The 13,435-nt window shown below is 39.3% G+C and overlaps 1 protein-coding gene across 1 annotated transcript in view; it reads right to left on the bottom strand.

Annotated features, from left to right (window-relative positions):
• The window catches only part of CCDC175 (coiled-coil domain containing 175), a 75,153-nt gene that overhangs the window by 1,874 nt on the left and 59,844 nt on the right, over window positions 1-13,435 (bottom strand). The window contains exons 16-19 of the mRNA XM_060004464.1: window positions 11,894-12,046; window positions 8,593-8,695; window positions 4,958-5,001; window positions 3,491-3,653 (exon numbers count right to left, since the gene is read on the bottom strand). Of these exons, the coding sequence (XP_059860447.1) occupies window positions 3,491-3,653; window positions 4,958-5,001; window positions 8,593-8,695; window positions 11,894-12,046 (463 nt within the window). The remainder of the gene's footprint in view (window positions 1-3,490; window positions 3,654-4,957; window positions 5,002-8,592; window positions 8,696-11,893; window positions 12,047-13,435) is intronic.

Raw genomic sequence — 13,435 nt, 5'->3', positions numbered from 1 at the left:
ATACTTTCAACGCGAAATATCCAAGAGCTGAGAGGTGCCTCAGAGATGTTCAAGTAATTCAAGGAGCCAGGGTGACTATTATCTCCTCAGGAGGGCCGAAGATTTCAGGGATCTCAGTGCCTAATTTGTGTCTGAGGCATTATTTATTATTCCTGTTAGTTAGCATTCATATTTAACCAGGGCAACTGAAGAGTGGAAGTTAAATAACACGTAAGAAGCAGAGCTGAGATTCGACCCCAGGTCCACCTTCCTCCAAAGCCCATGTGGTGGTAGTGCTCCAGGAGCAGAAACAAGTGGAGTAAGGGAATCCAGAAATCCTCCTTTACATCTCAGCTCCATTTCCAGTTCTCCAGAGACCTCTCCCGATTCCTTAACTAGGTCAAGTCTCTCTCCCTCTAAGGTTCTCTCATAGGTCTCATACCCCACCTGTAAAATTCCTATGACAATAGGTTTTACATACATTTGCATAATACTTGGTTCTCCCACTGTGTCAGGGGTGGGCAAACTACAGGGGCAATTCTGCTACAATGGCAGACCTGAGTAGTTGCTACAGAGACCTTAGGGGTGACAAAGCCAAAAAATATTATGGCCCTTTAACATTTGCCGGCTTCTGTACTAGACTGTGAATTCCATTTGGGCAGGGATTATACCTGTTTTCATTCACCACTGTAACCCCAGAGCCTAACATGGTACTTGGCACAGAATAGGCATTCAGTAAATACTTGTGGAATTCAGTTTAGTGTTAATAGTGAAACATGGATGAAACCTTAAAAACAGGAGGAATTTCAAGTATCAGTATGCCCAGTTAGGAACATTTCAGTGGCTGCAAACAGTACTGACTTTTTGAATTGAAATTCCTCCAATCAGTAATCTATTGACTGAAAATATTTTCAGTAGAAATATGTGTTTTTTCTTATAAAATTAAGTGATATTCTTTTCATTTCCAACAACAAAAAGAATATTTTAATTTTTTCCGGAATTGGTCACTGTGTAACAGAGCATGTTCATCATTGCATGGCCTAGGATCCTTAGGGTTTGCCATGTTGCCAAAAAAAAATCTCACCCACTCCATGAGTGATCAAAGGAGAAGATGCAATACTCTAGCTCAGGGTTTGGCAAACCTTTTCCGTAATAGATAATTTAGGTGTGGCGAGCCACATGGTCCCTGTCAGTGTCTGCCACTGTAGCACAAAAGCAGCCATATGTAATGTGTGACTGTATGAGCATGGCTGGGGTTCAATAAAACTTTATCTACAAATATAGGAATTTGAATTTCATATAATTTTCTGGCACCAGGAAATATTATCCTTTTGATTTTTTCCCAACTATTTGAAAATATAACAACCATTCTTAGCTCTGAGCCCTATAAAAACAGGAGGGGGCAGCTTTACAGAAAACCCCGAACAAAATTTTTGGCCAAGCCAATACTTTCCATACTTGCAATACTTCATAATAAATATTAACTGGAACTTGTTCCAGTTGTCTAGAATAAGAACGGTTTAATTAAGAGTCGTATATACGGACTGCCTATCAAATGAACTTAAATTTTAATTAAATGATTGTACCATTTGGATGAAATAAAAATGAATGGCACATGCTGAACTGGCCTATTATTTATATTTTATTTGGGTTGTGTTTCACTCAAAGCAACTATTACTCTATTCTGAACATGATACTTTAAGTTGAAAATGGAAGTAAAAATTAAGATCCATGCTGAGACTGAATATACAAACCAACAATGGCCACACCATACATGACAATAGACCCATGCAATGACCATATATGTAATGAGCCCAGAACAGTCATAACTTGATCAATGACCACCAACTTCCCTCTTTTATGACCCTTCTTCTAACTTGGCACCAACCAGAGAAAAGCCAAGTATGCTTACTAATCAATCACATAGGCTGTCCTCCTTCTAGTCAGCCTGTTACCAGCCTCCCCATGCAAACAACCTCCAATCGGAACACACCTGAAACCTTCCTTTTTTTCCCCACACTAAACCTCTCTCACTCCCGCACCTGCCTCTGAATCTCTGGCAAAAACAAGCGATGGTGACTCTGACTCCCTTGTTCTACCAAGCTTTATGCCTCAGCTTGTTCTCGTTTGGGTGGCCTGCAATTTTTTCCATGCTGCAATCCTCCACTTTCCATAGGTTATCAATAAGACAGTACTCAAAATAAATGAAAAAGGGAATATGGTATTAGTTATTCCATGGGTTTAGCTTTTCAATATAGTCTATTTTTTTGCTCCAATGCAAAGATTCCATCAGGTTTCAGACAAAAATGGAAGATTTGCTCGTGTGAAAACAGTGCAATTGACACCTAGAGATGATTTGGCTCTTAAAATTCTGCTTGCTCTACAGTTGCTAGGGATGGCCTGACCTAGCAAAGAAAATGCAGAGTTAAGCAAGATTCACCAGGGACCCTTGTGCACTAAGACATAATAGGTATCACCAACCTGGAGCAGGACCACCAAGACAGCTTTGAGGTTGATAAGAAGGTTCACCCACAAAGTTCCTTATTGGCTGCTAAAACATTATTTCTTTTGTCAAGCAATACCCTCAGAATATTGGTTTTTACCAAATATTGAGATGTTTTTAGTTGTACCACTTTCTCTCATTTTACTTTTATTTCATCTTATTTGTAAATTTTCTACAACCCACCTTTAATATTGCTTATCTAATGATGATGCTTTTAAACCTTAATAACCTCTAACAGATCTGTACACTTGCCAGATGACATTATTTTCATTTCACCACTTCATCTCTCCCCTACGCTCTATTCTCCTTCCTTCTCACCAGCCCCTTCTACCTCCACCATCCCACCTTCCCAAGGGATTCCAGCCCTGGGACCTCTGGGCTGTACTGTGCGAGGATTCACCTTCACTTCTAGCTGCAGCCCTTATCTGGAAGGAGTTCTGTAGCCCTTGTGTCTAACATGACACTAGAGTAGGGATTGAGGATGATATTCCTCTGGAGAGCCCGGGTTGCTTGCTCATGAGTCACTCGTGTTGCATAGGATGTGTTATCATCTCAGAAGCCCCAGAAGGCATCACTAAAAAACAGCAACTATTGCTGTCTTTAATGTTGCTGCTGTTTTTAATGCTAAACTCAGCTCAGGAAGAAAAGGGAAAATGATGTTCAATATCTTCTGTTTAAGAAGACAAGGACGTATGTAAAAGAGTTTAAAAAGATTTTGGGAGGAAAATGTTTTAAAAAATCAGAAAGAAGTTGAGATTCAGTTATTTAGGAGATTCACTCAGATGGAAGGGAGACTTGCCCAACACCGCTGCATTACCATATTCAACCCCACAAATGAGAATCAACATTCATTGAACATATGTGACATTATTGAGAATGGATTACTGGGGATAACTAAATTTTTGATAGGCATTCTCTTTTTTTTTTTTTTGCTATTTTAGATGTCACCAGCTACAGTAGAATAGCAGAAAGGTCTTTGTTACCCAAAGCTCTTGAGGTGTTACTTACTGAGAAGGTCTGTCTGAGATTCCTGTTCCATAAGAAAACGCATCTCTTCAATTTTCTCTTGAAGCCAAATACTGATTTGCTCAATTTTTTCATCTCTTTCATGCAGCTTCCCTATCAGATTTTTTATTTCTTGCAAGGTCTCATTACCACTCTCTACCAATTCCTTTAAAAAGTAGCATTTGGGGGTATGTGAATATAAATTGCAACAAAATAAATAAAAACATATTTTGTATAAGTGAGTCATGCACAAGACAAAAATACATAGGCAAAATTGGTACTAGTCATGTAAAATAAGTGTCTGTAGACAGCAAATTCACAAGGTTCTGTAAAGGATCTCAGAAAAGTGGATTAGCAAATGAGAAGATTTAACAGAGTACTCACTGAACTCCAAATTTTAACTGGGTAGGGTAGTGGTGGTGGTATAAAAAAGCCAGCCCATCTTAAGAGCAGCACAGAATTGCAGAGGAGATTCAGCATGGCTTAAAGCTTAAGAACTTTGGAATCAGGCTGGATCTGAGCTTTAAATCCCCATAAGTTCATCAACTGTTTGGTCTTCGGCAAGTCACTTAAACTCTCTGAGCCTCTGTAGCTTCATCTAAAAAAGGCACTACTAACACTTCCCTTAGCCACTGTTTTAAGGGTTAAACAAGGATCACATGTAAACTTTAAATACTTAGAAAGTAGCAGAACCAGGATTTGAACTACAGCCTACCTCCCTCTAAAGGGGGGAGGGTTGGAGACGGTGAATGGCTGGTAAAACATGGAGGAGAGATGGAGTTCAGAATTGACAACTTTGTCCTAAAATGATCTGTGTTCAGTTTGTGCTTGAAAAAAAAAATTGTAATTCCCCCATTCCCACTTTAACTGAAGTGGTAGAGTGGGAAGACAGCTTCCCAAAGGATTAAGATTTCATAGTGATATTTGGTACTCTTAAAAATAAGACAACAGGCCCAAAATGGAGTCACTTACTCTAAACCCCATGTCACCAAACTGCGAGACTTAATTACAGTTTCAGTTCTCTCAGAAATGGAATCTTAAACCAGTCAATCAGGAATCTACCTGATCAGTACTAGTCAGGTAATTTGCCTAGTAGACCCCTGCCATCCCTGAGAGGAAAGTGACCTTGCAACAGCCAACCTGCCTTTTTTGCCTGGAATAACTTCCTTGTTCCTGATCCCTTCTGACTATAAAATCTTTCATTTGTACAGCTCCTCAGGGCTCCTTCCTGTCTGCTAGCTTGAATGATGCCTGATTCATGAAGTGTTGAATAAAGCCAATAAGATCTTTAAAATTTACTCAGTTGAAATTTGTTTTCTAACAGCACAAAGGATACATTTTAGGATATGATGATCACACCAGCTCTGTCACTCCCTGCAAATCCTGACCTCTTTCCTTACACACACACTTATTAGGTAGGTGAATATCTTAGAAGTATGATACTTATGGAGGCAACACAAAAAAGCTCACCTTAAGTGTAGTCCAAAATTCAGTCCACAAATCCGAATATTGTGCTAAATTAAAGATTTTTAAAATGCAAAAGTTAGTGAAATAATTTGAACATTTTTATTCAAGTAACGCTATTCGTTTTTCAAAAATTATTTTTATCTAAAAATTCCTACTTCCAGGGCTTCCCTGGTGGCGCAGTGGTTGAGAGTCCGCCTGCCGATGCAGGGGACACGGGTTCGTGCCCCGGTTCGGGAAGAACCCACATGCCGCGGAGCGGCTGGGCCCGTGAGCCATGGCCGCTGAGCCTGCGCGTCCGGAGCCTGTTGCTCCGCAACGGGAGAGGCCACAACAGTGAGAGGCCCGCGTACCGCAAATAAATAAATAAAATAAATAAAAATTCCTACTTCCAAAATGTCAGAACAACACTTGCCCTCCCACTTTAAACAAGGAGAAAATGGGACTAAATGTATAAAACAAGTATATTTGTTTCAATATCCAGTTTTCAGATACTGGAGAGTGCGCAGTACAGAACTGTGACACCTGAAAGAAGGGGGAGAAATGTGAGCGCTATGACCACTGGGCTCTCTGCTGGGGGTGTGAGCAGAGCAAGGCAGTCTCACACAGATAGAGAAATCTGCTCAAAGATTAGCAAATCAAATCCAGCAATATATGAAAACAATACTAGGTTTTGAACAAGTGGGTTTTATCCCTGGAGTGGAAGATTGGTTTGACATTCCAAAATCAATCAATGCAATTTCCCATACTAACGTCGTAAAGGAGAAATACCACCTGAGCATCTCGGTAGCTGCTTGAGTCACTGAGGTCATTCACACAGGCACTGCATGTTTATGTGACTGACCCCCTCCAATAAATACCCTGGACATCCAAGCCCCTGTGAGCTCCCCTGCCTAGCACCACTTTGCATGTGTCACACGTCATTGCTGGGGGAATTAAGTGCATCTTTGCAACTCCACTGGGAGAGGATGCCTGCAAGCTTGCACCTGGTTTCCTCCAAGCCCTTTTGCCCTTTGCTGATTTTACTCAGTACCCTTCACTGTAATAGACAATAACTATAAAGTATAACAACTTCTGAGTCCTGTGAATCCTTCCAGCTAATCACCAAGAATGGGGACTGTCTTGAGGACCTCTAAAACAATACGAAGAGCTGTAAAATCTTGCTGAGAAAAATTAAAGAAGTTCTAAATAAATGGAGATATATACTGTGTTCTTGGATTGGAAATCTTCATTTTGTTAAGATGTCAATTCTCCCCAAATAGATTTACAGATTCAACACAAACCCAATTAAGATCCCAGCAGGGGTATGTGTGTGTGGTGCGTATAGATTAATAAACTGATTCTAAAACTTATATGGAAATCAAAAGATCTAAAATAGCCAAAATAATTCTAACAGAGAAGCACAAATGTGGAGAACTTGCATTACATGATTTCCAGACTGAATATGAAGCTACAGTAACCAGGACAGTGTGACACTGGTATAAAGTTACATATTTAGAATAAAGGAACAGACTCATAAAACTGATTTTTTAAAAACATCGTTTGAGTGATACAGTGCTAAAAGGAGAGTCTTTTCAAAAATTGTGCTGGCACAATTGAATATGCATAAGAGAAAACCATGACATTTCAACCCTTACCTCGTATCATATGAAAAAGTTAACTTGAAATGAATCAGGGATCTAGACATAAAAGCTAAACTAAAAACTCAGAGATAATGTAGGAAAAAATCTTTGAGAACTTGGCTTAGGCAAAAATGTATTAGACATGAGCACATGTGATTCATTATTCTATGCACTACTTTTCAGTAAGTTTTAAATTTTTCTTAATAAAAAGTTGAAAAAAAATGTATTAGACAGGACACAGAAAATACTAACCCTAAAAGACAAACTAGATAAAGCAGTCTTTGTTCAAAAGAAAATTTTTAACTTCTTTTCTAAGACACCATTAAGAAAATGAAAAGTCAAGCCTCAGACTGAAAAAGGACTCATTTCCAGACTATATAACGATTTTAACTCAATAAGAAACACAAAGAACACAAAGCAATACGCAAAAGATTTGGACAGACATGTGGCAGATTGTATTTTCCAGAGATGGCTCCACGATATATTTCATCTCAAATGCTCTTCCCCCAACATGATGCTGACACTCTTCCCATTAGTAGTGATGTCTCTGTCCCCTCCCCTTTTGCCTGGTGACTGCCTCAACCATTAGGACATTGTGGAAGTGGTACTCTGACTACCAAGGTCAAGTCACAACAATGCCATGAACTTCCACTTTGTTTTCTTGGGATGCTAACTTTTGGAACACAGCAGGCCAAGCAGCTACATGCATGGAGTGGCCACATGGAGGTGTTCTGGTTAACAGTCTCCCCTGAATTCATCTGAGAGCCAGCATCGACACCAGAATTGTGAGTGAGTGGGTCTTCAGATGATTCCAGTCCCCAGCTGCTGAATTACCCCCCAGCCATCAAGTGGCCCCAACCGATGTCATGTAGAACAGACAGGAGTTGCCTCCACTAAGTTCTAACCAAATTGACAATTTGTGAGCAAAGTAATTTGTAACGTCATGCTGTAATAGACAATTTGTTCACGACACTTCACAAAAAATGATATATAAGTGGCCAAAAAGCATATGAAAAGATACTTAACAACCTTAGTCAACAGGAAAACTTAGTCAAGAGGAAATATCATGGGGCTTCCCTGGTGGCGCAGTGGTTGAGGGTCTGCCTGCCAATGCAGGGGATATGGGTTCGTGCCCCGGTCCAGGAGGATCCCACATGCCGCGGAGCGGCTGGGCCCGTGAGCCATGGCCGCTGAGCCTGCGCGTCCGGAGCCTGTGCTCCGCAACGGGAGAGGCCACAGCAGTGAGAGGCCCGCGTATCACAAAAAAAAAAAAAAAAAAAGAGGAAATATCATTACATGCCTAGTAAATGGCTAAAATGTTAACAATTTTAAGTGTTTTGACAATTTTAATTGTTGGTGAGGATGTGGAGTATCCCATTGATAGTGGGATGATAAATTTGTACAAGTACTTTGGCAAACTGGCCATTTCTTATAAAGTTAAACCTGTTACACTAACGGTGTAACCCAGCGATTCCCCTACTTTGTATATACCCAAGAGAAATGAAAACAAATATTCTCAAAAACACTTATAAACAAATAGCAACCCCAAACTGGAAACAATCCAAATGTCCTTCATCTAGAGAATGGATAAACAAAATATGGTATATCCATTGAATGGAACACTACTATACAGCTGTAAAAAAGAGCCAATGATGATATATGCAACAACATGGATGGATCTTAAAAAACACTTTGCTGAGTGAAAGGAGCCAGGTACAAAAGAGTGCATGCTCTATCATTCCATTTATATCTAATCCTTAGGGACAGAAGGCACCTCAATGGTTTCTAGGGACTGGAGGTAGGGTGGGAAATCAACCACAAAGGGACACAAGGGACGTTTTTCAATGATGAAAATGTTCTATATCTTTCTTGTGGTACTAGTCGTTCTAGTGGTACGTACATTTGTCAAAACACATTGAACTTAAGATGGGTGCATTTTATTATATGCAAACCAGTAAAACTGATTTAAACAAAACTTTATTTTTTATATGTAAAGGTCATTCATGACACATTACTTACTCTGAAGAGCTGTCAGCTGAGACGACAGGTCACCTGAGGTGCACATGAGGTCTTCTGCTCCCTTTCTGTGTTGCTCTGTGCTGTTCTTTATGTATGCAATATACTGGAAATTAAAGGCATGTGTTTGCTTTAAGTCGTTTAGTTAATTATCCATGCAGTCACTTAGCAAACATTTATTGATTCCTCCTCTGTGCGACCTACCATTCTAGGTACAAGGGTAACAGTGGTGAACATAGCCCTTGTTAAGCTTACATTCTGGTGAGGGAGGTAAAGGACATTACTTCCTGGTAAGCATTTCAACAGCCAAGTAAACATGGTATTCTGAATTTGCCACAAAAACGAATTAAAAGGTATTCTGCCTAAACACACTGTCTTCACAGGAAAAAAAAATGATTTTTTTTTTTGCAAAATGTGTGTTCAGTACATGTTACAAGGCAGCACTGATGCCTCACTGGAGGCGTTCATAAGACCTCACAGAGATCAAGTCAGGAGAGCCTATGGAATTGCTCACTCTAGTTGGATGTTTCATTGCATTAGGTGGCAGTGGTAGCAGTGGTTTGAGTGTTAAAGTCATGGCTTTCTGTTCTGACCACCCAATGCTCAGGACCTCTAAAGTCTCTGGGAACTCTGAAAGTATGGGCTTTGGGATATAATGTTGGCACTGGCCCAGTTTCAAGCGAGAATTAGTCAAATACTAGAAACTACTGATAAAAATCTTAGAAATAGTGTCTGGTACCGTTGGAGAAGTAGACATGGAACTGTTCCAGAGGACTGTGTTTATAAGCATGTTTCAGAGGGTCTCTCATGCAGCCTTGATCTTGTGGCAGTCTTTGCATGGCTTGCTGGAAGGTTTTGTAGTAAACCAAAGTGCAAGTCACCTTACGCCAAGTCCAAGTCATCATTCTCGCTCTCTTTGAACATGGATCACTATTCGTAGACTTGCCTAGCTCAGCAGGCCTCTCGTAACTCTCCAACTTTCCTCTCTTAGTCCCCCTTTTTGGTCTCCTCTTCTGTTGACTCTTTAAGAGCTGTCTTTCTCCAGAACTCTGTTCACACCTCACTGTTCTCATTCACTATCCCTGAGGAATTTCACCATCTCCCAGGTGTAAAGCCTACCTCTATGCTAATGACACCCTGTCAGACTTTTCCCTGGAGCTCCTCCCGTGGTGTGATTAGGTGCTCTTGCTCTGGGTGACTCTGTATATGCACCCTGTGTAGACTGTCACACTTAACAACCAAATTGTAATTCCATTTGTATACCCATCTCCCCAGTTAGACTGCGAGCTTTCTAAGGGCTTGGGACCGTGTCTTACTCATATTTGTATTCACTGTGCCTTCCCTAGAGTTTGGGACTCACTGATGCTTAAAATGTTTGTCGAATGAAGGGATGCGATCATTAAAACAGAGTGGTAAGTGAATAAGATAAACGAATAGGGTCATCCAGGGACTCGTAGGTGGACCTTGAATCCAAAAACAGAACTTTTAGAATCAGTCTTTAACATAGTCAGTCATCCATTTGCTCACCCATTGCCAAAACAGCAATGAAAATTCCAGTTAGATTAATAAATAATCTACATCATCTTGATAGAAGACAGCCTGGTGGAATATTTCACAGGTGGATGAAATTTCTTACAAGGTTGTTTCAAGGGCTAGAATGAAGATGTGTCAGATGTGTGCAGGTTCTTGCTGATGGTACCTGGGCTCTGCAGAGCACATCTACCTTTTCAAAGTACATTAGTACCTCTTATGCCATTTTAATTCTACCAAAAAACACATGATATTAGTGGGAAAATTGTTGCCACTTAACCAATGGAAAAAAATATTGCTCAAAGAGGTAAAGAGATTATCCCCTTACTTAGAGTCTTACCACTGTAGGACTGTTTTCATTTTTCCAGTTATTAAAAATTCAAAAAAAACCCCAAAGAGACTCAGTTTCCTAATCTATAAAAGGGACATAATGTAATATCCACATACATTATCCAGGTTATTGTGAGCATCAAATGGGACTGAATTCCTTTTACATGTGCGGCATTGTGCAAAACTCTTGAAATACATTGATACAGATCCTGATCTTTGAGGTCAATAAGGTTTACCAGAAAAAAATATTTTTTAAATTGCATTCCTTTTGCACTTTCAGTTTACAAAGAAGTCACCTTCACACTATGAATTTAGGAGTTATTCCCATTTTAAGGGGAGAAAAATGAAGCTCACAAGTTAAGTGATCTGCCCAAAGTCACACAGGGTTACCAGTGAGTGACAGATTCAAATAAGTAACTCAAGTATAAATAAGTAAAATTTAATCATTTGAGATTGAGACCTTAACTTTAGGGGTTGGATGAACAAATTCCTTTGCTTTAAAAAAAGCTGCAATCAATATGAAACAGACAACCTAACTTTTTAAACAGGCACAAGATCTGGACAGGTACTTCACAAAGAGGGCATCCAAGTGGCCAACAACCTATGAATAGATGCTTCATTAATCATCAGGAAAATGCAAATTAAAACCACCAAGGGACACCTCTATACACCCTCCAGAATGATTAAATTGACAAAGGCCGAGTTTCATAGAGAATGAGGAACAACTGTGCTCTCATACACTACTGCTGGCAGTGGCAGTGAGCGCAACGTCTTTGGGAGACTGGCACTGAGCACTAAAGTGGACCATATGCCTCCCTATGGCTCGAGAATTACACTTGAGATGTTTACCCAAAAGAAATATGTAATTTTATTCACTAAAAAACAGGTAGTAGAATGTTCATAGCAACACTCTTTGTAATAGTCCAAATTAGAAACTCTCTAAACCCCCATCAACAGTAGGCTGTATAAATAAACTGTAGTATTAGTTATACAATGGAATACAATACATACATACAATACAATACAATACAGAACTAAGGAATGAATGAATCATACCTTCACTCAGTAATAAGAATGAACCTCAAAAACATAATGTTGGGCAACAGAGTGCATATTGTATCATTTCATACATATAATGTTCAAAAACAGGCAAAACTCGCCTATGGTATTAGAAGTCAGTATAGCATTACCCTTGTTAGGAGGTTAGTGACAGGAAGGCACAATGGAAGATATCTGGATTCTGTTGATGCTTTGTTTCTTCATCTAAGTGTTGGTTACCCAGTGTATTCATTAAGCTGTGCACTTATGATTTGGGCACTTTTCTGTGTGTACTTTAAGTTTCACTTAAAAAGTTTTAAGAGTTATTCTCTCTTCTCTTGTAACTAGTGCAGGTGTAGACAATCAACCAAGACCATTGTGCAAAGTGAAGTGCACTTGAACTTACCTCTTTTAATCTTTTATTTGCCAGAAGCAAATCATCTGTTTTTAGGTCATGTACATAGATTTCATTTTCTAAGTGCTTTAGAACTTCAAAATGAGCTTTGATTTTACGGCTTTCGTGATCTCTTAATTGTTTTAATTCTTGCTTCACTTTATTCTGCTCAAACATAAAACCCACAGTTATTGCATAGAGTTCAACTAGCAGGGCCCCAGTGTATTAGTTCGCCTGGACCACATTCAGAGAGGGGTTCTAATTACAACTGACCCTTGAACAATGCAGGGGTGAGGGGCACAAACCCCCTCCACTCAAAAATCTGCGTGTAACTTTACAGTTGGTCCTCTGTATCCCCAGTTTCACATCCGCTGATTGAACCAACCACAGACCGCGTAGTACTGTGGTACTCATTCACTGAAAAAAATCTGCATATAAATGCACCCACAGAATTCAAACCTATGTTGTTAAAGGGTCAACTGTAACTCCTTGACCATCAGCAGAGGTTATGGACACCTTCCCTTGAAAAACTTTATATAAACTCCAAAGCGAATGGACTCTGGGAAACGAGTCTATGGATCCCAAGTTAAGAGCCAAAGTTAAGTTGTTGAGATAATTTCACAAAATAGAATATACTTTGACATATGAACAATTACCTGGCAAAAGTGGGGAAGCAGGGAGCGGAATTTATTGAGGCTCTTTCAGTGAGGACTTAATATTTCTCAAAAGAAGAAGAATATTACTTTATGGATTTTTCAGAGTTCTCTACAGTTTTCTCTACTGAATTCTCTAAGCAGTTTTCTATTATTATACTGCTATAAATCACATAATCTTTGTACATTGTATAATCATCCCTAGCAGCATCTTATAAAGAATATAGAATCATATATATAGTATACTTACTTGTAATTTTCCCCTTCATATGTTTCTATTTCCATAATGCACTGAAAGTTACTTTTGAGATCAGTGACTCTCAAAGAATACATTTTATTTTTAATTAACCAACTCCACATACATATGTTTATCATTAAGTATTGATTATAAAATTTGAAAAGGTAGTAAGCATCTATTCACCTGCTCCCATCTCATTCACCCCCTCCACACCCACAACTTTGGCCCACTTATCCTTGTCTTCTTAGGAATTTACCAGAATAACAGATCTGAAAAGAACCTTAGGAAGCATACTCTGATCTCTACCTTTTAAATAAGGAAACTGAATCCTCCCCAGTGATTTTCCAGTTTTTTGTTTCGTTTTGTTTTTTGAAATTTCGGCCACGTGGCACGGCACTTGGGATCTTATTCCCTGACCAGGGATCAAACCTGTGCCCCTGGCATTGGAAGGTGGATTCTTAACCACTGGACCACTGGGGAAGTCCCAGGTTACATGTTCATTGCTTCTGAAGTTGCTCTCTCTCTACATACAAACACACACACACGTATATATATGTGTGTATATGTATATATCTATATACATATGTGTATGTTGTGACTAAAAATTTCAAAACATTGATATTAACAGAGTAAGTTTAAAAAATGTGAATTTCTTGAAAACTC

The sequence above is a fragment of the Delphinus delphis genome, chromosome 2 (genome assembly GCF_949987515.2).
Source record: "Delphinus delphis chromosome 2, mDelDel1.2, whole genome shotgun sequence".
NCBI lineage: Eukaryota > Metazoa > Chordata > Mammalia > Artiodactyla > Delphinidae > Delphinus > Delphinus delphis.
Note: the sequence above shows the minus strand (reverse complement) of the source record. Positions and strands in the feature narration are given on the sequence as shown.